This window comes from Nicotiana tomentosiformis, chromosome 6, assembly GCF_000390325.3.
Source record: "Nicotiana tomentosiformis chromosome 6, ASM39032v3, whole genome shotgun sequence".
In the NCBI taxonomy this organism is placed as follows: Eukaryota; Viridiplantae; Streptophyta; class Magnoliopsida; order Solanales; family Solanaceae; genus Nicotiana; species Nicotiana tomentosiformis.
In genome coordinates this window covers 32,394,300-32,419,081 of record NC_090817.1, presented here as the reverse complement: position 1 = coordinate 32,419,081, position 24,782 = coordinate 32,394,300, and the positions used below count along the sequence as shown (strand labels likewise).

The 24,782-nt window shown below is 36.2% G+C and overlaps 2 protein-coding genes across 2 annotated transcripts; one reads left to right on the top strand and one right to left on the bottom strand.

Moving 5' to 3' along the window:
• Positions 1-4,455: 4,455 nt before the first annotated feature.
• On the top strand, positions 4,456-11,722 carry LOC104089563 (AUGMIN subunit 4). Its single transcript, XM_009594492.4, has 13 exons — positions 4,456-4,792; positions 4,895-4,942; positions 5,177-5,302; positions 6,254-6,604; positions 6,839-6,938; positions 7,631-7,676; positions 8,320-8,413; positions 8,552-8,623; positions 8,803-8,861; positions 9,879-9,947; positions 10,026-10,077; positions 10,989-11,066; positions 11,163-11,722. The coding sequence occupies exons 1-13, from the start codon at positions 4,664-4,666 to the stop codon at positions 11,238-11,240; spliced, it is 1,302 nt and encodes a 433-aa protein (XP_009592787.1). The 5' UTR covers positions 4,456-4,663; the 3' UTR covers positions 11,241-11,722.
• A 1,917-nt stretch (positions 11,723-13,639) lies between these two features.
• LOC104089564 (calcium-dependent protein kinase 2) lies at positions 13,640-19,525 on the bottom strand. The gene is made up of 8 exons (XM_009594493.4): positions 18,486-19,525; positions 17,503-17,646; positions 17,273-17,425; positions 15,396-15,511; positions 14,433-14,600; positions 14,206-14,333; positions 14,009-14,108; positions 13,640-13,942 (listed from the first exon to the last, which is right to left on the bottom strand). Exons 1-8 carry the CDS (start codon positions 19,168-19,170, stop codon positions 13,868-13,870), a joined length of 1,569 nt encoding a protein of 522 aa, XP_009592788.1. The 5' UTR covers positions 19,171-19,525; the 3' UTR covers positions 13,640-13,867.
• Between the last annotated feature and the right edge of the window lie 5,257 nt (positions 19,526-24,782).

Here is a 24,782-nt window from a genome sequence, read left to right as displayed (position 1 = left end):
GAGGTGCGGATAATGAGTTTCTGCTCTCGACAAAAATTTTCTAGTATAATAGACAGGAAATTGTGTACCTTTGTCCTACCGGACTAGCAAAGGCACTTACTGCTACCTCTGAGACGGCTAAGTATATTAGTAGTTGTTCACCTTCCCCCGGCTTTGATAGTAGTGGGGGTCTTGATAGATTATGTTTTTGGACCTTTAAGGCATGTTGACATTCTGGAGTTCATTTGAAATTGTTCTTCTTCTTTAGAAGAGAGAAGAAGTGATGACATTTTTTCAAGGATCGAGAGACGAACCTGCTTAGAGCGGCCAATCTTCCAGTTAGCCTTTAGACTTCTTTTATGATTGTTAGCTGGTACGGAATATCCTCGATGGCTTTGATCTTATCGGGATTTACCTCGATCCCCCTTTGCGAAAGCAAGAAACCTAAGAACTTACCGGAGCCAACCCCAAACGTGTATTTTTCTGGGTTGAGCTTCATGTTGTGTTTCCTCAAGATATCAAAGGTTTCCTGAAGGTGCTTTAAATGATCACCTGCATTCAAAGACTTGACCAATATGTTATCTATATACACTTCCATCATTTTACCTATTTGCTTCTCAAACATCTTGTTCACGAGCCTCTGATAAGTGGCTCCAGCATTTTTAAGCCCGAAGGGCATCACATTATAACAATATGTGCCGAAGTTTGTTATTAACAAAGTTTTTTCCTGATCTTCCGGGTTCATCTTAATTTGGTTGTACCCATAATAGACATCGAGGAAACTCATTAACTAGCGCCTGGTTGTTGCATCAATCATTTGATCGATGTTTGGCAGTAGGAACGAGTCTTTAGGGCACACCTTATACAAGTCTTTATAATCTACACACATTCAAAACTTGTTATTCCTTTTCGGAACTACAACTACAATAGCTAACCATTCGGGATACTTTACCTCCCGGATTGAACCGATGTCAAGTGGCCGAGTTACCTCTTCTTTAACAAACTTGTTTCTGACCTCGGCTATTGGGCGTTTCTTTTGCCTTACCGGAGGGAAATTCGGGTCCAAGCTTAGCTTGTGCACGACCACCTCTAGCGGGATACCTGTCATATCCAGGTACGACCATGCAAAACAATCAACGTTAGCTTTAAGGAAATTAATAAATCCCATATGAAATTTTCTCTCCAATAATTCTTCACACAAAGCCACTTGTTCGAGTTCTTCTGCCATGGACTTGGTCGCGTCTGTCTCTTCCGGTACCTGAAAGTATCTCGGTACCTGATGGGGTTCTGATGACTCCTCAGCTTAGGAGCAGGCGTCGGTTCCTGTAATTGATATTTGCTGGGTTCTTGTCATGACCCCAATTTCCCTATGTAGGATGTTGTGACGGCACCTAGTCTCTAAGAGTAGGTAAGCTTAACAAACATATGGAAGTGAATGAAAACAATAATCTAAAATCTCAAAACTCAACAACATATATATAAAGGAAAATATCTACAGCTCAAAGTGTATACAATAGCCCAAAAACCGGCGTAATACAAGTCACAAGCTCTATGACAATGCCAAATCATTCCTATACAATTGTGTCTAATAAGGAAAATATAAAAAAGGGATAAAAGGGGACTCCGAGACCTGCAGACGCGGACATGTGTACCTTCAAGTCTCCAAATACAAACTTAGCGCACTAGTGCCGGGGCTAATAAGATATGCATGGATCTGCATAAAAAGATATGCAGAAGTGTAGTATGAGTACACCACAACGATACCCAGTAAGTGTCAAGCCTAACCTCGGTAGAGTAGTGATGAGGTCAGGTCAAGGCCCTACTGGAGATAATAAGAAACGATACGAAAGATATAATGATATAATGATAATGACAATGGAAATGAAACAATAAGAAAATTTACCAAAAATTAACAACACAGAATCAAGGCAGTAATACAACACAAAAGGAAACAAGGATTTACACGTTAAGGAAACAAAACAACCAAAACAAATACATCAAATAGAGAAAGATCAATAAGGGCCACTACCGAAGTACCGCCTCGTAGTCCCAAATCATAAAAGTAACTCACAGTCTTTCCTTATATCACCGTGAGAACCTTTACATTTAGTATTGAAAATTATTTTTTCCCAAAATAGCATCCCGCATTTTAGCCCACCTTATCGCACCGCATGACTTCTAATAGTTCCCCTACTAGCCACGCGTATTAAGCCCACCTTATCTCACCGCATGCGTTTCAACACCCAGACCTTGTACCACCGCATGCGTATCAATATCACAACGTATCACAATTCGCACCTCAAGTGCCTAATATCACAACTTGCCAGAAAAGCCAAACAATAAATAAATTTCACAATAAGGAGCCCACGGCTCAACCATAATGTACACAATGTTTCAATAATAATAACCGGAGAGTAACTCAATAAAATGATATTTAACAACTTACACTTTGCCTCAATAGGAACCACGGCCTTTGCAACTTAATACCAAATTCAACAACAAGATATTCCAAGAATAGCAATTTCAAGTAAAGAATTCAACAGTTAAATAATGAATATGGAATAAAGGAAACAAGTATTGATCTCCTCTTATTTGCTTGATTCCCTCTGGGTAGGAAATTTCAGCAGTTGGTGATATGTTGATGGTACGACCTTCATTTCATGTAACCACGGTCTACCGAGAATTATGATATAGCCCTTGTCACTGTCCACCATTTCAAATAAAGTAGTCTTTGTAACCCCTTCAGCGTTTGTGGGCAGCAGGATCTCTCCTCGGGTTGTCACACCTGCCAAGTTATACCCGACGAGGAGCTTTGTTGTCGGAATGATGCTTTCGATTAATTTGGCTTATTCTAACACTCTCCATGGAATGATGTTGGCTGAGCTTCTTGGGTCAACCAAAACATGTTTAATCTTCAAGTCTAGAACATTAAGAAAAATTACTAGGGCGTCATTATGCGGAAAAAGAAGTCCATCGGCGTCTTCCTCCATGAAGGTTATGTCGTCTTTGGTGACTTCCCGGTGTCTCTTATTGTGGGTCACCGATATTTTTGTCTTGTTGGCCATGGAGAAGGTTACACCATTGATTTCATTCCCTCAGAAAATCATGTTGATAGTCAACCAAGAAGAGTCTTCCCCTATCTTCGAGGGTTCTGTGTTATCCCGGGTGCAGCCATAACTGTTCTTGGCTCGGTCGCTCAAGAACTCCCTGAGATGGCCGTTCTTCAATAGCGTTGCCACCTCTTCGCGCAGATGCTGACAGTCCCTAGTTCCGTGGCTATGAGTCCCATGATATTTGTACCATAAGTTAGGATCCCTTTGGCCGTAATCATATCTGATTGGCCTCGGGAATCGCGCCTCTTTCATATTCCTCATTGCCGATACCAGCTCCACGATATTGATGTTGAAATTATAATCTGACAACCTGGGATAAGTGGAATCCTGGGTCCTTGATACCTCTTTGTCTTGCAACGATCTATTATTTCGGCACCAGTCGGTTCTTCTTTCGGGAGCGAACCTATCCGAGGACCGGAACCCTTTACTGCCGCACCCCTCAGCTCTCCTGTAAGGCAAAAAGCAGCCTTTGGAAGATCGCAGATCCGCATCAAAATCATCCTTGACCTTATCCCGGCTCTTGTCTCGGTCCCGCCCCTTGGTTGATGTCGGAAATCCGAGCTGATCATCTTCTATCCTTATCTTCGATTCATAGCGGTTATGGACATCTGCCCATATGGTCGCTTGGAATTCGAGCAGGCTTTCCTTCAACTTTTGGGAGGCGTCGGAGCTCCTCGGGTTCAAACCCGTAGTGAATTCCTTCACTGCCCATTCATCCGGCACAACCGGTAACAACATCCTTTCTTTTTGAAATTTAATCACGAACTCCCCACAGCAATTCGATCTCTCCTTGTGTGATTCTAAATATGTCCGCCTTCCGGGTTTCGACCTTCCTGGCCCCGGTGTGGGCCTTAATGAAAGAATCTGCGAGTATTTTAAAAGAATCTATTGAGTGCTTGGGTAGGAGTAAATACCATGTCAAGGCCCCTTTCGTGAGGGTTTCTCTGAATTTCTTCAGCAGAACCGACTTATTCTCATGTTGAGCCAAGTCGTTTCCTTTCACCACCGTTTGTATAAGTTGTCATGTGTGCTCGTGAGGATCTGAAGTCCCATCGTACTTTGGTATGTCCGGCATCTTGAACCATTTCAAAATCAATTCTGGTGGTGCGCTCGACTTAGAGAAAGGAATATGGCATTTTCGATTCCTTTCCTTAGTTATCGATAAATTCTAATTTGTTCTTTGTAATACATAATTAAATACATTTAACCTTCAATTTGTTAAAATGTGTATTTTTGGACCTTTTATATAGGAAATATGACACATTTAAATTACTTTTCGAGTTATATTATTATTGCCCTAATATATGGAAAAAAACAGCACAATGTTAATATAAGTAGTCAAATGATGTAATCGTATAAATTTGTTAAATTTGTTATTATGATTCAGAAGCAAAGGGATCCAAATTGCACATATCGATTTGAGGGATTAAAAGTGCAAAATTTTCTAAAAGGGAAACTGCTAGTACAAGGATAAGAGTGACGACAAAAGGGAACTAAATACTTTGAATTTGAATCGGCGGAGAAGCGACGAAAAGGAGAAAAAGAGATCTTTCGATTATAGTGGACCGGAAATGGTAAGAGGGGTGGGTTCGCAAAACCTGGCGGCGGATGTGACACAGCTGATCGATCAGTTAGAGCGCCACTGCTTAGCCCCTGATGGATCTCTCATCTCCAAATCAGCTTACTTCGATCTCCAACTCGTATTTTTCTTTTCTCTCTATAATGCTACCTTAAACCCCATTTAATTATTAATAAAAACTTAAAAAACTAGTTTTATGAGATGTTTTTGTTTGAAAATGCAGGCTAGAGAAGAAATGTCAAAGGAGAGGCAGCGCTATTTGGAATCCTTAGTAGGGCTTCTATTTTGGAAATTGACATTTGTTTTTTGAGTTGAGTTTAAGTCATGTACACCGCCATAGCAAAGAATTTCTAACAGTATCAGTCAGGTTATAAAGATGACCAGATAGTGTAAAAATTCCTTACATTGTTGGTGTATATAACTTAAACTCGAATTGAATTAATATGTTTCCTGATTTGTCTAGTCTAATTGTTGCGTATACCCTTTGTTTGGATAAACCTTATAGGCAATATATATTGAGGCGACCGCCATGGTAGAAGATTACCAGCAAGCCATTTCTGTGGCCAATCTCGGTGGTATTCGAGATGTGCAGGGTTTATACTCTCAATTGGGCCTGAAAAACCCTCCTCAGGTTCCACTTTTCTACTTATTTGGCCTTTACTTATTGTGTCTCAGTTCATTTGGCTTTATGGATGCATTTTTACATGCTTAATTATCAGCTATGTGTAAACAGATCCTTTAGTTTGCCAGTCATAACAACCAGAACAGGTTAGTATTTCATGCGGACTCTTAAAAAAAAGGGCAGCCTGGTGCATTAAGCTCCCGTCATGTTTGGGGGCAAGGGCTGGCGACATTGGGTCTTATTTACACAACGTTATCTTGCATTTATGCAAGAGGCTATCACCACAACTTGCGCCAAGGCCCCCCTTTATGCAGACTCTTAAAATACACAAAAATTTACCAAAACTTGCACGTACACTTACTCGATACTTACTCACACCCATATCGAGTATGTACCTGTAAACAAATCCAAAATTGATTACCAATAGATGAGAATGCTCAGGGTCAAGTGCCGATGAACACATTAACTATCCATGTGGCTGAGAGCCCTGACAGTCCAAGCACAAAGACACAATTATCAGGGGCACGCTCTACCATTGAGCTAATAGCCCCTTTTTTTCCGATTCATTTTTTTTCTTACGACACAATACTCAAATCTGGATTCACCCAAATCTAGATTCTTGTAATTATGATTCAAGTGAAGAAAAAGTAAGCCTATTTATTTCGGGTCATCATGCTTTGGACATCGCCACAAGGATCGTTGAGGCCTCATGAAGACGGCTCTACTTCACTGGGAAGGCACGGTACTCATTAGCTAGCGTCGGGGTGACCAACGATCCCGGATTCCCCTGCCTTTCTGCCATAGTCTATACTTGTCCCGAAATGATAAATTTCAGGTGCTATGCTTTGTGCATTTTGAGGACCTGGTTATAGCCTTTTTTCTGCCAATTTCTTCTTTGGAATAATTTTAGTTGAATCAATTTAAATTCTCTGGGTGATTTTGACTCTAGAATGACATCAGGTTTATGAGGCTCTTGAGCATAGGATGGTTGTTGCGGAAGCAGCTCAGAGATTGAGGCTTCCACTCATCTCCAAAGACGGTGAGATTCACGAGGAGGAAATTGAAAAATGGAGTATACTGTCGAGATGTTCTATTGATAGCACAAGCACCAGCATCACATTAAGCTCGAGCTCAAACTCAACTTATCAAACCAATGCATCTGTAATTGGAGCTGTTCCTGCAGCAAGCAGTGCTTCCACTACTAGTACAACTGATGCAACAGAATCAGATGTTGGTGGTGTTCCCAATCGATTCCTTGGAGTTACGCCTGCATATTTATGGCAAACTCAACTACATCAGATGTCATCAGTGGTACAAAACCTATATGATTGACATAGAAAACCTCATGGTCTTGTGAGGAATTTTTTTCTCTTTATTAATGCTTCAATGAAGTGTTGTAGTTATCTTCATGGCTCTCTTACTTTATATGCTTATGTGTTGATTGCTTGTTATAAGTGAACTATCTATAAATGGAATTACTTTTCGTCAGGTTATTTAAGTGTTAGTTCTACACATTCATAGATGCTTATACATCTGTCGCTATAGGATGTGGCAGAATACCAGAGATTGCTTTCACGTGAGATTGGAAGCCGGTTGGATGCTAAATGTGATAAGTTATCTAATACAGTTGCTATTGATGACATTGGTACGTTTAAATTGCTTATTTCTCTTCCTTCGTCTTCTCTTGGTCCTTCGCCTTTCTTTGTGTTTGTTGGTTGGTGGATTTTTGTCTGTTTTTCTTTTAAACAACCCAGCATTGATACGTAGGACCTGGGCATCTTCTTCAGTTTTAAGCCTCTATGGGCGAATCATTATGTCAATGGCTATAATATATATTGTCAATTGCAGCAACAACAACAACAACAACAACAACAACAACAACAACAACAACAACAACAACAACAACCCAGTATAATCCCACTAGTGGGGTTTGGGGAGGGTAGTTTGTACGCAGACCTTACCTCTACCCTGGGGTAGAGAGGCTGTTTCCGATAGACCCTCGGTTCCCTCCCTCCAAGAATTCCCCACCTTGCTCTTGGGGTAACTCGAACTCACAACCTCTTGGTTGGAAGTGGAGGGTGCTCACCACTAGAGCAACCCACTCTTGTCTATATATTGTCAATTGCATTGCCCAAAATCTATCACTGTAATGTTTCAAATTGTGGTGCAAATAGGAAATATTTACTGATGAGATGCTTAAGTTCTGAATTTACTCATGTCAGTGTATTCTTCGGTGATTGGTTGAGTAGTTCTATTGCTATCTAAATAACAAAGAACTCTTAGAACTTGTTATCATATCAAGATGTATGTTAAGAACATAACCTCTTGGTTCTACAGATATATCTGCTGGCAATCAAAGTTCAGCTGCCCGGCTTCCAGAAAGGTCTCTCTCTCTCTCTCTCTCTCTCTATATATATATATATATATATATATATATATATATATATACATACACTAATCTTTTTATATTTTATGATTTATATAATCTATTATAGAATAGGCTGTGCATCTTTTTTGTAGTTTGTTAAGTTGAATGAAGTATTCCTCTTTGATGCTAATCTGTCATTATCGTGTCTCTATTAGCATTCTATTTCCATGGAAGAATAAAATCTATTTTGGATATACATTAAAAAGAATAACATTTGGCAGAAAGATAATTTACATTCTGAATAATGGATTGGCTTGTCATATTGTACATTATTCAATAATCTTGTATGACAATTCACCCCCAAGGGGCAGACCTAGTGTCAAAGAGTTGGATTAATAGCTATAGGAACCAAAGTTCGAATCGAGGCGAGAAGGCTCTAGGTGAACTACTCTTCCCATCTTTCTAAGTGTTGGTGGGTAGAGTTAACATGTACCTATGCTGGGAGGTAATAGGTATCCGGTGGATTCGTTGGCGTAGGCACAAGTTGGCTGGATGCCATGTTCTAAAAAATGATATTTAAAATAATGATCATGTAATACTATTCTTGATTGCTTTTTAGATTTAGGCGTGGGAGCTTCTAATCCATATGATGTAACAGGGTAAAGTTGATCATTGAGGAGATTGAAAGAGAGGAAACGGCATGGCGTGAGGATTTATATTCATCTAACAGAAAATTTGCAGAATACTATAATGTAAGAATGCCGTTTTGCATCATTGATGACTACCTATTTCGTCTTGTCAGCCTTTTCATTCTATGTTGCACTTCCACAGATCCTAAAGGCTAATGTTACTTGAGAAAATATTTGACTTTATATGTTTACCTGTCTAAGGTTTTGGAGCAGATCCTTGGTGTGCTAATTAAGCTTGTCAAAGATATAAAGTTGGACCATCAACATAAATATGTAAGTTAACCATTCTGCTCTTGTTTCTTTTGTTCATATTAACCATCCTCTGATTCTTCCAAAGGATTATGGTGCCTGACACATAATAGTTTTGGATATGTTGTGGGCACTGATAATGGTCTTTTGCTCTTTAGAATAGATGTTTATTCTGATTATAATTTGTAATGATCCATTAATAGGATGAACTGCAAAAGACGTGGCTGTGCAAAAGATGTGAGACAATGAGGGCAAAATTAAGGTATGATTTACCTTATTCTTGTTTCTGGTTCGTTATTCTAACTTTTGACTCAATTTTGTGGAGGAATTGGAGTTTCAAATTACTTCTTCTTCTATTCATTCGTGCATCATATGGCTACTGATTTTTAGAAGGGTTCTCTTTCTTATCTTGGATTAATTGTGGGGTTGGGATTGGGTGAAAAGCTCAGTTCAACTATTGCTTCCTCTGTCTTAGAATGATGACCTAATGTCAATTGCCTACTGCCTGGTATGAAGGTAGTGATCTGGCACTTCAGTGGTTGAAGTCCTGGTTGCAGTTTTTTATTTATTTATTAATTATTTCTTTATCTATTCAGGGAGTACATTGTTTAGCATTTCTATGAGGGTTTGAATTTCATCCACGTAACTCCTAGTCAGTGATAGCTACTCTTTAGGTGCAATGATCCATTCAAACTAGTATGTTCTATTGGTTTACTCTTTTACCTCCAAAACGATTAAATTTTTTGAGAAATCTCAAAATTGTAATGTTTTACTTCCGATGAGTCTTTTTTTCTTTTCAATTTGTAAATCCCAGAAACTTGTTTAGCATAATAGTGTTGTCATCAACTTCAATATATCTTCTTACATTGTGTTATTTTCATACTAAAGAGAAAAGATCTCTTGCTTTGAGACTTATGCCTTTTAAATACTAATATTATGGTCGTCAAGTTTAATAGCTTCTCAGACTCTCTATCGTTCACCAGAGTTTCTGTAACATATTCTCCTACTTCAGACTTATGCCTCCCTATGGTTGAATTTTCTGGAGAGATTCACTTAGTATTGTTTTAAGTTCTATGAGCTTAGTTTTCCTTTTTGAATGTGAAAGCCCCAGAAATTAACTAGCATAATACTGTTGTAATTGAGTTTAATACTAGCATTTTTACATGCTGTTACTCTTTTATAAAAGCACACAATGTCTTGCTTTGATATTTATGCCTTTGAAATACTAGTGGATAGTCATCAAGTTCAACGGCTTCTGACACTTCCTATTGTTCACCAGAGTTCTGGAACATATTCTCCTACTCGAGACGTATACCCCGGAAACTATCCCTGCACTTCACAAAATAAGGTAAAGAAATTTGACTTTAGAAATTTTTATTAGATTTTCGATGCCGAAGAAAGTATACTCATTTTAACATCATCCCAGGAAGTATTTGATTGAAGCAACAGAGGAAGCATCGCTTGCATATGAGAAAGCGGTATATTTTCTTATACTATTTTAATATTTTTCTTTTCAGCTTGGTGGATCATCTTCATATTTACTACATTTCCATGATTTGCTTACGCTTGTTCCTTGGACTACCACCTCATTTGGAAAATCATGGACATTTTAACATTCAAAGATTGCAGCACTACTGTTACCCGATAGGGCCACCCAATACTAAATGCAATTGGAAGATGGTAGTGTCATGTTTTTCATCTTTCCAAAAAATGCCTCAATTAAGATTGTTCATGGGTAGTGCTCATTTTCATTTTCCATGTAAACTATGTCATCCGTGGTGAAGGAACATGAGGATGAAAAAAGTGATTGCTTAGGAAATTGAAGACAATTAAATGGGACTTCACTGGACGAGGAGCTCTTTCCTGTATATTTTCGCTTGTCCTTTGTTTGTCCTCACTATTTCTTTTGACAAAAGTGGCTGAATACTTGAGCAGATGCCATCACTATATGTCTCTATTTGGCAGGTTTGGTATTGAATGAGGAATTACACTTTTGGCTTGAAAGTAGTTTTCACTTATATTGCTTGAATCCTCCAAAATGGGCATCCGTGTTTGGATCCTTTAAAAATGCATAGTTTTTGGATAATACGACATGTACCCATTGGCATTTTTGGAGGATCCGAGCAACATAGCTTTTCACTAATCCATTAATCTGATATTTGGGTTGTTCTGGGGCATGGCTTTTTCTCCTAAACATCTATTTATCTATTTATCTTCTTTTATGAAATCTTTTACTCTGTTTATTGTATGCTAAACTGTAGGTTAAAAAAATAAAAAGAGTTCTTCTGCGACAGGAAGTTAAAATATGCTGACTCATAAGATAGTAGAATGCTCTGTTTCGTGCTTGGCACCACAAGACTGATATGTATTTATCTGTGAAATATGTTAGGCTGCCCGCCTTCGTGAGTATCAGGGGGTTGACCCTCATTTTGACGAAATTGCTAGGCAGTACCATGACATTGTAAAGGTAAAAGAAAAGTTCCTGCGAGTTTTCTTAATTATTATTAGTTCCTTACTTTTGTTTTCTGGAGATAGAAGCTAACTTCCACTCATATCCATGCAGAAATTAGAGAGTATGCAGTGGACCATCAACCAAGTTGAAATGGACTTGAATCCTTTGCCCGCTCACCCCCGTGCCTAAAGCATCTCTCTCAGATGAGTTCTCTGTAAAAGGTTCATGAAAAATCTCTAGTGTATTTTCATAGGAGCATATGAAAGTCATATTTGCATTTATTAACTATTGATTATCGGCATATATGATGTTCAATATTTTCCATTTGCTGGCCGTTGAAAATCTGCCAGTGCAAAGAACCTAATTAGGAAGAGGTTTTCGTCATTGCAATCTTTTGAGCGGACTATCAATAGTTTTCTGGGTTTTAGTACCATCCCTGAAGTGTGAACTTGCAAAAGGTGTACACTTTACACATTGCTGAAGGAGCACGTAGAGCAGCTGACCTTACCAGTACGAGCACCAAAAAAAAAAGAGTTTATTTGATATGAAGTTGATATTCCTCTTTTATTTTACTAAATTTATTTGATATAGTTTCCATTTTGATAGTTAAAATAATTGTATCTGATGTCATCTTTATTAATCGTTGGAAAGCGTTTACCATTCAAAGTTTAGTTATGGATTGATAATTTTTCAAAGTACTAACATTGCTTAAACATTTCATCTACAAGTCAAAAATAGCAGTTATAAGCATTTAATAAATAAAACATGGATAAGTTTCCACACCCGCTCCCCCCTACAAATATGGATTCACATTTAGAAATAAAAATCAAATGAGAAGTTTTTATACCCATAAAAATGTTATGACATGTTTAATATCACAAGTTTTGAAAGTCTTATAGCTATACTAATTTTTGACATATTCAGATCACAAGTTTCAAAAAAAATTCTTTTAACCGTGTGAATCAAATAAGTTAGTGAAATGGAGGGAACATAAATTTTGTTCCACCCCTGAAGTATGAACTTAGTACAGGAGTATACATTTTACTCAGTCTTGAACTATGAATCCCAACCAGCGGCATTTGAATTAAGATATAAAACAAAACCAAAATTATAATTCACGTTAATTTGACAAGAGTTTCAGCTTTATTTCACTGCGGTTACCAATTTGACATGATACTATTCTCTCTGTCTAAGCCGTTATCTTCATGTTGAAAGTTACAAAATTTCTCTACCTTATCTACAAATAAAAGATATAGGATTTGATGTCATCTTTTAATTAATAATCTAAGTTTACTTATCAAAGTGAATAATGAATTGACATGCTAATAAAAAAAGAATGATTTTCAGAGGTGGAGGTTCCCTTTCACTGAAATATATTATAGGCAGTAGGAGTTGATATAATTCTAAATAGGAATAGCTTCGAATGGAAGGAAAACCATAACATCCTCAAGTTGAGTCGTTGACTATGTATCTGCTCATACTGTTTATTCCAAAAAGAAAAAGAGAAATTGTTTTTGTTTGGGAAGCAAGTAATTAAGTTATGAAAATGGGTGTACATAGGTCGGGTTGGTTCGGATTTTTCAATTATCAAACCAAACCAATAGTGTCGGGTTTTTAAATTTATAAACCAAACCAAACCAACAAAGTCGGGTTTTTCAATCTCTGTTTTTCTCGGGTTTTCGGATTTTTTTCCGGTAAAGTCTTCATAGCATAAAATATGTAACTTGTGCTCCAAATATTTCTTAAGTCCTAGTAAAATACAACTATATAATGTGTTTTAACACAATAATATGAGATAAGTCATAGCATTATACTAAAATATTCAATAACAAAGATAAAATAATAAAATTACATAAAATAAATATTACTAATTAATAAGCCATAATGAAAATTAACATAATCTAAAAATACTATATAGGTAATGCTAAAATAAGTATAGCTAATAAGTACTAATATTAATTACATAACTACGCACTAAAGAAAAAGATAAACTAAGTTATGCATTTTTAGTATAAATCAATGTAAAACTAAAATAATTATCCAACACTATAATCATTCCTAGTATTGAATTGAATTTCTTTTGTTAGCATTAATATTGATTTGAACTTTGTTTGAGTTACTACATTTATGGGCTATAAAATTTATTTACCATTCAAGAATGTTAAGTCTAAACTTGAAATAATACGTTAAAAGATAAAATTGTAAAAAGTTTAAGAAATATTTATAAATTACATTACAATAAATATTTATATGTATAAAATATTTTTAAAAATTATATAAATGTACTATTGGGTTGATTTGGTTTCAGTTTGACTTTTTTTTAGTTAAAACCAAACCAAACCAAATATGGTCGGGTTTTATTTTCCAATACCAAACCAAATTAAACCAAACCACATCAGGTTTTATTTCCCGATTTGACTCGGTTTGGTGCGTACACCCCTACTGTGTCCCCATACCTTTAGATTTTTCTTTCACAAAAGAAGGAAAATATTTCATCGGATACCCCCAATTTTAGCTTCCTTCATATTCACACCTCAATTTGAAAAGCCTGGCATAAAATGTAACACCCAACCTCTAGGACAATCTCATTTGCGAAATGGAAAATAACTTGCAACTACTGAGTAGTCTGTCTAGTCAAACACAGTTTATAAAAAAAGGGAGAAAAAGAACCACATAGATAATAAAGATTTTAGAAAGGAGGAATCAACAATATACAGGTTTTCGAAAACTTTAAAATCCCAACTGTTAAGGCTGGCCATGATGTACCCTCCCATGGTGCAATTTTTGAAGAATTCACGACTAGGCGACTCGTTTAATTAGAAGAGCTTGCCTGGCTGTTTAGCTCCACTTCTCATCATTGTACAAAACTCCTCATAATTGATTCTTCCATCCTGTAAATGTGACAGAATTAGCACTGGCTCGAGTATATTGGATTGAATAACATTCACAAAACTCACATTATCTGCATCTACTTCAGATATTATTTCCCTTATACTGGCTGCATCGCCTATTCCATGCTCTTCCATAGCTGTTTCGAGTTCATCTCTTGTGATGAACCTGCATTTGATAAAATAAAAGTCAACAGCGGTTTAATAACTCCACAAGTTTGATCATGCACTGCTGGATTTGCACTAGACTTGCACAACGGACTTACCCACTGCCATCTTTATCAAAATACTGAAATGCTTTGTATAGATTTTCCTCTCTTTCTAGTCTGTGTTTATGCATGGTGGCAGTGATGAACTCTATATAGTCAATAGAGCCATTTCCATCCACATCGGCCTGAAGTGCACAAGACATTAGTTATTTCATGGTTACAAAAATTGAACAACAAAGTGAAGGAAAGAAACAGCTAATGTGTCTTGAGGAATTGTGTCTTACAGCTTCCATCAATTGCTTAACTTCAGCCTCCGTGAGCTTTGATCCAAGTCGAGCCAATCCGCTCTTCAATTCTTCATATGTGATAGTGCCGCTATTATCAGTGTCAATATTATGGAACATCGATTTGAGCCCCTGAATTTCTTCTGCTGACATATTTTCAGCAATGACCTGATCTCAAAACCATTTCATTCAGCAATGAGCTAGTTTTAGGGTAAAGGAGGATACTCTTAGAAATGAATTCACAAGAACAAGTACATAAGATATGCCACTCAGTATTGATTTTTGCTTTTTGTAAAGAATCATATTCTTGAATTAGATTTTCTACTCTTATATACTTTGAACCCGGGGACATTTTACAGTTGTACCAATAAATAATTAATTACATAGAAAAAAGAATTCACGAGGAGAATAAAACTAATCAAGGCAAAACTAAAAAGAGTGCTAAAAACTCCATCATTTCTAAAATATGATCACAGATTTATATCTAGAACACCAACACACTATATTTACCAAGTTCATCCAAAGAATATGATTCACAACATGGCTTACACTCGTATTATAATCATGATCTACATATAATTTGCTCGAAAGAAAGGGCAGGAAGAGTAAATGATAATAAGGATAAACTGAAGGAACATAATTTACTTTCTTCTGTCTGATGTAACTAGAAAGGGAAGTTGTAAGCTTCTGTCTCTTATTCATCTAAAAATAATTGGGCCAAAAGGAAAGTCGTTTTCCTCGATCTTATTTCTTCTTTCCTCTTCTTTAGGCAAATAAAACAAACAAGAGGTAAGTTTCAAATTATGCCTGTACTCCTTTTTTCCCCTAGCGTTGAATTAGAGTGAAGGGATGAAATGGGTCAAATGGAGGATGTATGTAGTCAACACCAACTAGCTTAAGATTGGTGCATAATTGTCGTATTGAATTAGAAAAGAAATCAGAGCTGAGAAGGTTTAAGCTTACCTTCAAAGCAAGTTTCTTGAGTTTGTTCATAGCTCTGAATTGCTTCATTCTTGAGAGGACAGCATTGTCTAATGGTTTATCTGATGCTATTCCGCCTACCTTGAGCCAAGGATGCTCTATCAACCAGCCACATCAAATATACACATGGTCTAAGTTAATGTCGGTTCGAATACTTAACCAGAATAGCAAAAAGGTTTGTCTCTGTTGCAACAGTTGAGTTAAAGTATAAAATAGGAACCACTGATATTTTGAAGTCTTATCCATAAAAGAATGATAGAATCGAAGATCAAAGCAAAGGGGAACGGGTCCTAGTGTCCAATGAAGAAATAAGATCTGAAAGCAGGTACACTACATCATTTCTTACCTTAAAACTAAAATAAATATAGAGGAAAGACAATGAATCTGGATTATTTTGAGCTGACAGTATTTGTTACCTCAAAGAACTGACAGGCAATTTTTGTGTATTTCATGTTTATCAGCCTTCTCATATTTTGGTGTTCCTATCTTTTAGGTTTCATATTCTTGACTGATGGATATAGCATCTGCTCTTTTTCTTTTCACCTCAGATGATTATTAAAGGTTTACAATTGTTATCAGAAAGTAATTGGTTCTGCAAGTCTTTGATGCCATCAAACAATTAGCTTTTCTCCTATTGCAGTAAAAATCTCTGAGGCTTCATGTGGATTCAAGCAAGTTGTCTAGCTATAAGTAGGGATGGCAAACGATGCGGTTGCGGGCAAACCCGCGTAAGCCCGTGAAGACTTCAACCCGCCCCGCCCCGCATAACTATTTTTTTTAAAATTGTTTTATTCCAAATATATGATATTAAATTGTGAAATTTATAAAATTATTTGTTTGAAGTTCAATTCATCTGTTTTCTGTGTATGAGATTTCTAATGCAATAATTTTTACTATAATAGAAGCTATAACTCTTATAGTATTAATTAACTCTAACGCCACTGCAAACCAAAATTTGGGAGGAAAAGGATTAGTACGGCATATGAAAGTGCATTTCGATTTGCTTTGTCTTGCTCCTCTATTTTGTAAGTAGTATAGTATGTGAAGATTTTATAAGCAGAATAATTTGCCACCTTTCTTATAGAATATATTGCATTTACTTCTCCCTTTGTGCCAAAGTTTGAACAGATATTGTTCGAACCAGAGATAGTAGGTATCTATGTATGTAGGTGTAATAGATTCACATGCACATTAAAATTTTGTAACAATTATTGCAGATAATTGAAATTTCCCTGCATAAACCAAAGATACCAAAGATAATTAATGGTTGATATGACTTAAAAAAAAAAGAAAATTAAAAAAAGCTTGTCTAAACCCGCAACCCGCCCCGCATCAGTTTTTAAAAGAATGGCTTAAACACGCCCCGCCCCCGCCCCGCATAGTCTTAAACCCGCCCGCCCCATTTGCCATCCCTAGCTATAAGTTTCAAACTCTAGAAAGGATTTGAAATCAAATGATATTGGTATGAATATTTTTATTAATTGTCACAAATGATATTATTTGACAAACACAAGACAGGTTCTCCTAAGCGCAAACTATAAGAATGTCCAGAACATTCCTTCAGCCATAAGCCGACAACCCATTGCTTTGCATCGCACCGTCGTTTTAAGTAATGAAGCAATGGATTTTGATTTATTCACAAAACCTATTTGGTTATCAACAAAGAGTTAATTATGAAGTGATACGATCAGTAAGCTGTAACGACAAAGTCAAACACAATAAGATCTATTCAACATCACCATGCATAGAAGCTAAAATTCCATCTTTTGAGGATTCATTAGAAACCAACAGTGGATAACCATACTACTTAATGCTGAACCATTACCACTATTAAAGTCAATGAGTTATTTTACGCGTACCAAGAACTTGAGCAGCAGAAATGCGTTTCTTTGGGTCTTTGGTGAGCATCTTTCGGACCAGGTCTTTGGCACTACTTGTTATTGAGGGCCAAGGTTGACTTTCAAAGTCTATGTCTTCTTTTAATATGGCATCAAATATACCCCTCTCCGTTTCTGCATTATAGAATACAGAAACCAATAAATACAGGAAAGCCTAGATAATTTATTCAGAAGGGAGCATTTGACTTTACCTGCCCAAAAGGGAGGCACACCACTAAGTAGTATATACAACATAACACCTGCACTCCAAACATCTATTTCCTTGCCATAACTCTTTCGTAAGACTTCAGGAGCAACATAGTAAGCACTCCCAACTATATCCTTGTACACCTTACCTGCAAGGAATTCCATTATTTGATTACAAACCAAACAAAGTAAGAGAAGAGGTAGCATCAATAAGGAGGAGTAGAAAAATCATGCAAAAACTGCTAGGTTGAGTAAGTTTAAAAAGTTGTGCAAAGAAAAGGGCAGTATCTGAATGAGCCATCATCTTATAGAAAGCCAATTTTGTATAATGGGACGTTTGGTTCATAAAAGTTCAAACAGGCCTAAAATAATTTGAACTTCGTAAGCAAGAGGGAGGAGACTGCTATGCTACTCGGACTCTTCAAAAATGTTGTTGGATGCGTGTCGGATCCTCCAAATTTAGTACATTTTTGGAGGATCCGACACGGGTGTGGCAGTACTTTTGGAGAGCCAGAGCAACAATAGAGGAGAGCCAAACCAGGCTGCAGAAATATAAATAAATTTACATGCCAGTTTGAACAGAGTCGAAACATGAACAACAAATTCTAAGAACCAAATTTAAAAGGAAATTAAAATAAGCAAAATCCTTTATCGATGCTGAAAATCTACGAGTCCTTTCAATTTTAGCCTGAATTGGTAACAGATCTTGTTGCAAAATCTTTCCAGTAAAAAGTGAGGTGAGGTCTTTCTGGCATTGAAAGACTGGATTAGCATGTTAATGATATGAACATCCCCTGATTCTAAAAAGATAAAAGTCGTATGCTTCTAAACTTAATAATCATGATCTTAGCATCATAGATACAATTATTTTGATATGTACAAGGAGTTCTGTGACTTGATGATTGCACTAGAATTGCCATAAAAAAAGACTCATCCCAAAGTTGCTACATATTCTAAAAAAACAAATGACAGCAAACAGCAGAAATACCTTCTTGAATGAACATGGACAGCCCAAAATCAGTTGCCTTCAAAGCAGCATTTTCACTCTTATCTGTCAACAAAAAGTTCTCGGGCTTAAGGTCGCGGTGCATCACACCCATAAAATGGCAAACATGGACAACATTAACAATAGCTCTACACATTGATGCAGCAGCTCTTTCAGTATAATGCCCCTTTGCAATAATCCTATCAAATAGCTCTCCACCACCACACAACTCCATCACTAAACACACTGAATTCTTATCCTCATAAGCACCTTTAAATTCAACAATATTTGGCTGTCCACTCAAATGCTGCATTATCTGAATCTCTCTCCTCATATCTTCCTTATCAGATTTTGTAACAAGTTTCTTCTTTGATATTGACTTGCAAGCATATTGATGACCAGTTGCTATTTCAGTACAAAGAAATGTAACTCCAAATTGACCTCTGCCCAATTCTTTTCCTAATGTATAGTATGCTTTAACATCCTCAAATGGTTTCCCCAAAATGGTTTCTTGCTTGAAAACTGGTTTTGGACTTGCTGATGGCCTCATAGGCAATTGAGATTCTGGACCTGGAGATTTTGTATACTGAATTTGAGTTTGATGGGGTCCACCACTACCTCCTCCTGATCTATGGTGCCCATTGGACTTGGATTCTGCTGGTTTTGTTTTGCTCAAACAGATACCCATTTTATATCTTTATTCTGATAATAATGGAAGCAGATCCAGTAAATAGGAGCTGATGAACAGAAACAGAAAATTACAGAATAAGGACAAGAACTACAGATGGAGATTCAGGAATATTAGAATCTAAGTTGAAGATATATCACTAAAGACACCATTAAAGTAAGGCAAATGGCAAAAAGTTTGGATCTTTTTTCAAGAAAGACTTAAGGAAATACTTATCCAAAATAAAAGAGAGATTAAGGAATTGTTCAAGATTCTAGATTTATATTGTAAGAATAGGAAATGGAGGGAGTTGGATTTAATCTTATAGGGAGAGTAACAATGAGAAAGAAGAATCTGAAATCTTGGACAAAGGTACAAAAAATGAGGAGAAAAGAGGAGACTATTTTTGGAAAAATATTTTTTGGTGGGTTGTTAGAGCAAACAACAACAACAATAACAATAATAATAATAATAATAATAATAATATTAATATTAAGTCCTCAATAATAATCAGCTTAATTAGAGGGGGGTTCTTTTTTACTTTCTTGTCTCATTTTATGTGATGTTATTTGATTTTGGATATAAAAATTTAAAAATAAAAAATGACTTCCAAAATTTCTAATTTATAATAAACCATAAAAATTTATGTAATTATAAATTATTTCACTAAAAATAAAAAAAATAAAAAAGGAAAACATTTGAGACAGAGAAAATACTAGTCCAGTAAACAAGTTTGGGGTAGGTAAGGCCGGAGCTGTCTGTGTGGGCCTACTTGTGCACTAGGTCAATGTGCCACAGCTTATTCATTAATCATGTTTAATCCTTTCTTAAACACCTGTATCTTTATAATGTGTTCTATACTATATTCTCTCATTACTTAACATCTCAGATGTTAATAATAGAGCAAAAGTAATCTCAAGGAATTAAAAAGTGATAGTATTAGATTTTGAGACCTATACATTGTATCAATCTTATCTTTTTGAAGAGCAGAATAGTATAAACGAATCAGATAAGGATGATATTGTTAGATAAAATATTACGAATCAACCAATAAAAGAAAAAAAGAAAGAGATTAGGATATAATTAGGGGGACCCAATATTATTAAAAGAAAGAAAACCAATGTGAATTGAATGGGTTGAGACCCCACTGCTCCACTCCAATTACAGATAAGAGCACGTTGTGCTCATTAAGTTTTTGCCTGAATAACGACACGCATTATAACCACATTCACTAATTACTCTATCGGTTACCCCCATATAATAATTTTTGACTGAAGATAAAGTTTTTTTAAAAAAACGTAAAATTTGTAATCTTTAACCTGTCATATTATTACAAGGCTTACAACTCCAAAGTACCAGTAGTCTCTCATGTCTATGTTGTGCCAACTCTTCAAAAATATTATTGCATCCGTATTAAATCCTCCAAAATTACACTATTTTTAGAAAATTCGACACGAAATCTGACGATATTTTTGCAGAATTCAAGCAACATAGTCCCATGCAATACATGTGAGTTCAATTCTCATTAGTCACATCCTCTTTCTGTTCTCTGGACTTACTATGTAAAAAAAACGTGTATTACTAAAGATAATATGAAAAAGTTAAAATTAAATTATTTTAAATATAAAAAGGTGTTAATATTTTTAAGATAGGAAAAAATTTCATTTGTTTTTTATTTAGATTCACGTCACATAAGATATAAAAGAAAAAAAGTCCCGTCTCAAAAGGTATAAAAGGGAAAAAGCACTCGAAACCTCTAATTATATATGTCAACTAAAAATGAAGGGAAAAGAGTGTGCATACACAAGTATGAGTAAGTGATAATGGCAAAGTAAGTAGCAGGTAAGGTGATAATACATGGTCGCGCCGTATTCAGTATAAGACACTTTTCCTTTTAAGACTTTGAAACGTGCAATAGACAATGCTTGTATTTACCTGTCTTTTTCCCAACAATTTAGGCCTTGTGCATACCTGTCATTTTGTTATGCTCACTTTGTTTGTTATTGCTAACTATATCCTTCATAGTATGTCATACTACTATTGAACCAATCAATTAAAGCACCTTTAACGAATATTGAAAAGTGAAATGTGAGTTAGTTTAGAGCCAAAAGCTTCATCTTGAATAATTAGCCACAGAAACAACAGTTTAACTCGATAAATACGGGCTATAAACCGTGTAGAAAAATCACTTTATAATGAACGCATTTATTAGTACTTGTAAGATGAGCATCTTGGTTGTCCAGCTCAAAGAAATTTCTTGTACTATATATTATGGAAGCTTTGTGAACATAAAATTGAGCAACTGAACAATTTTCCAATGTGCTTAGTTTACTACTCCAAAGTAAGTTTGGTCAAAGCACCATAAGCATATTTGGCTTTTCGAGTCCGGAACCAAAGTATTGCTTATTTGGACTCAAAACACAAAAATAGGTAAAAAAAATCAACTTATGACCAATTTATATATAACGCATGTGTTCAATACGCTATACCTTAACGACACGTTTGTCCGTTAAAGTATAACGCATGCAACGCATGTGCTATATTTGAGTTTTAAATGGGCGGTAAAATATATATATATATATATATATATAGCGCATATACAAGATGCGCTATACCAGAAGTTGAAAATACATGTAGGTATAGCACAATTTGCGCTATACCTATATAAAATATCGGGCTCGTTTCCTTCCCCGACTAGACAGAAGCAGAAACTAAAAAACGGTCCCTTCCCCATTTTTTACCCAAAAATCTCCATTGGAGCCCATCCGTCCCCCAAAAATTGTGTCCTCTCCATATTTTAGCAAGTTAAAATCGGATCCAAAGCGTTGTCGTGTAGTGGATCTCGTCTGTTGCTCGTTTCGGCTCCCAAATCATCAATTTTTCACAATTCAAAAAACTTTAAATCGAGGTATTCCGACTTACTTTTTGATAAATCTCATGTATATAAAGTGCTTATTAATTGTTTTTACTATGTTGTATATTTTTTGTGATCGTTTTGTGATATAATTTATTTATTTATTTTTTATCCGGATTAATTTATGTATGTGCTTAAAAAATATTAAAAATATATGATGTTATTTTATTGAATAATTATTGTTATATGTGATTTAGTGTTGTATGTATATTAATATGTGACTTTATTGTTGTTTAGTGCCCTTTAATTATTATGTAGTGCCCTTTAGTAGTAAAACTGATAATAAATGTTAGCTTATGGTAGTTGACTTTGTTTATGGCCATTTAGAATAGTGTGACTTTAGTGCTATTTAAGATTCCGTAGTCTAGAATAAAACGTACGTGCTCTGCTTAACAAACTCGGTTAGAGTACTCAATTATGGATTTAATGTATTAGTAGATAATTATCAAATATTAGATATGAATCATAAAATAATCAGTTGACGTTACAAAAGAGACACTGCCAGAAAATTTGGGCAAAATGTGACAGTTAACAAACAAATCGTTACGAATGAAATAAATTCAATATTATTTACTATTAAGTTTGTAGTATTTTTTTATATGAATAATTATTGAATATATCTTGATTACTTATGAAAATTTAATATTTAATTCTGTTATAACCCAAAAAGAAACTTTAAAAAGATGATACCTGTAGAATGTGAGTAAAAAAATATGGGAAACTAACATATGAAATATTAATATGAAACATTTATCAACCTAAGTATTTGTTATATGAATAATTACTAAAATATCTTTTTAGTTATTGAAATTAATTATTTAATTCTCTGTTAACCCCCAAAATATCTGAAAAAATATCATAGTTCAAACAAAAACCCTCTCGAATTTTAGTCAAAAAAATAAGAAAATAACATATAAAACAACAATATAGAAAATTTGTCAACCTAAGTATTTTTATATGAATAATTATTAACTATATAATATAATTATGAAAATTAATTATTTAATTCTATTATACCCAAAAATAGCTGAAAAAGATGATAGTTCAAACAAAACATTGCCGAATTTTAGTCAAAAAAGTAAGAAACTAACATATAAAATAGTAATATAGAAAATGTATCAACCTAAGTAATAATATAGAAAAATTATCGATTAAATATTAATATAAAAAATATTGTAATATATTTAAAGATGTTAAACGATTAAACAAAAAAATACTTTAATTAATATTGTTCTATTTACAAACATCATCATGGAGCTTCCCCCCGTGCATTCCGGACCTGTATCTCGAGAGCTACTGTTGCTCCAGGGAAACCATAGGTCTTCACACATCTGGGATGGGTAGTGTCTGTCCGAGACCTTCCACCCCAGACGTATAAACGATCTATGGGAGTTCATTAGGGACCACCCATTGTATCCCCGTATAGTTAGACGCCTTCAGTGAACGGGTTTTTATAGGATCATTGAGATCGGCCGATTGTAGTTCAACTGGGCGCTGATAACGACTATCATAGAGCGGTGGCGACCGGACATGCACACGTTTCATCTATCCATCGGCACGGCTACCATCACGCTAGAGGACGTGGAGGTTATTTTTGGGCTGCCCGTTTATGGTATACCTGTAGCTTACCAGCATGCTCTTAGGGACTATACGGGAGAGGACTACCTTCATATGTTGCAGAGGCTCACCGGTTTTCAGCTTGCGGAGGCGACTGCGTTGAGTGGAGCCAGTCGATTATAGCTGACGCCCGTTAAGCAGCATCTGGTGGCGATGCACGCGGAGATTACTGATGATTCACCGCCAGGGGATATCGACTGGCAGACGAGACTGTTGCTGTTGATGATTTTTGGTGGTATACTATTCCCTAACACTTCGGGAAACCTAGTCAGCTTGCGATTTCTACATCATCTGGAGCAGCTAGATGATTTATCTGGTTACAGCTGGGGTGCAGTTGTTCTAGCTTACCTGTATAGGCAGATGTGTCGGGCGTGCATGGGCACCGAGAGAGATGTTGCCAATTTTATACCGCTGCTGCATGTGAAAACATAGTCAATTCTTTTCATGATTATAACATATATAGTAAAAAATACCTTAAATTTTACGTCCACAATCTATATTAGGCTCGGGCCTGGGAGCGGTTCCTGCAGTTCCAGCCACCTCTAGCACCGATAGCTCCAGATATACCACCTCCACCGTTTCTCCCACTAGCTAGGAGGTGGGTTGATAGGCGAGGCCTAGCCTATGAGGTCAAGGCTCGACATCATCTCCCTTATTACAGGGATTTGTTGGATTTACTTGAAGGCGCTCAGTTACATATATACTTAAGTTTACTTGGCCTGGCTTGATATGTGTTGTGTTTACTCACGATTTTTGTGTTTAATAAATAGTTCGTATGGAGGCCACACAGCGACGCGCTCATAGCTAGATTGACGGATTATTGCTCCCGCAATCTAGCTATGTGGAGCTCTTCCGTCCCACTGATATGCCTCGATATAGTCGAACATCATGCCACCAAGCGAGTCCTTCGACAGTTTGGTCGACCCCAGCTTATACTTATTCTGCCCACTTGGCACATGACACATTACTAGCGGGATGATCGCCACAAGGCCGCCCAGACATACTTGGCCCGACTAGAGGCCCAGATAGAGGATTGGGACCGGAGGTATGGCCTGATTCCACAATACCTTCCACCTGACCGTTTGGACGGCGAGCATGAGTA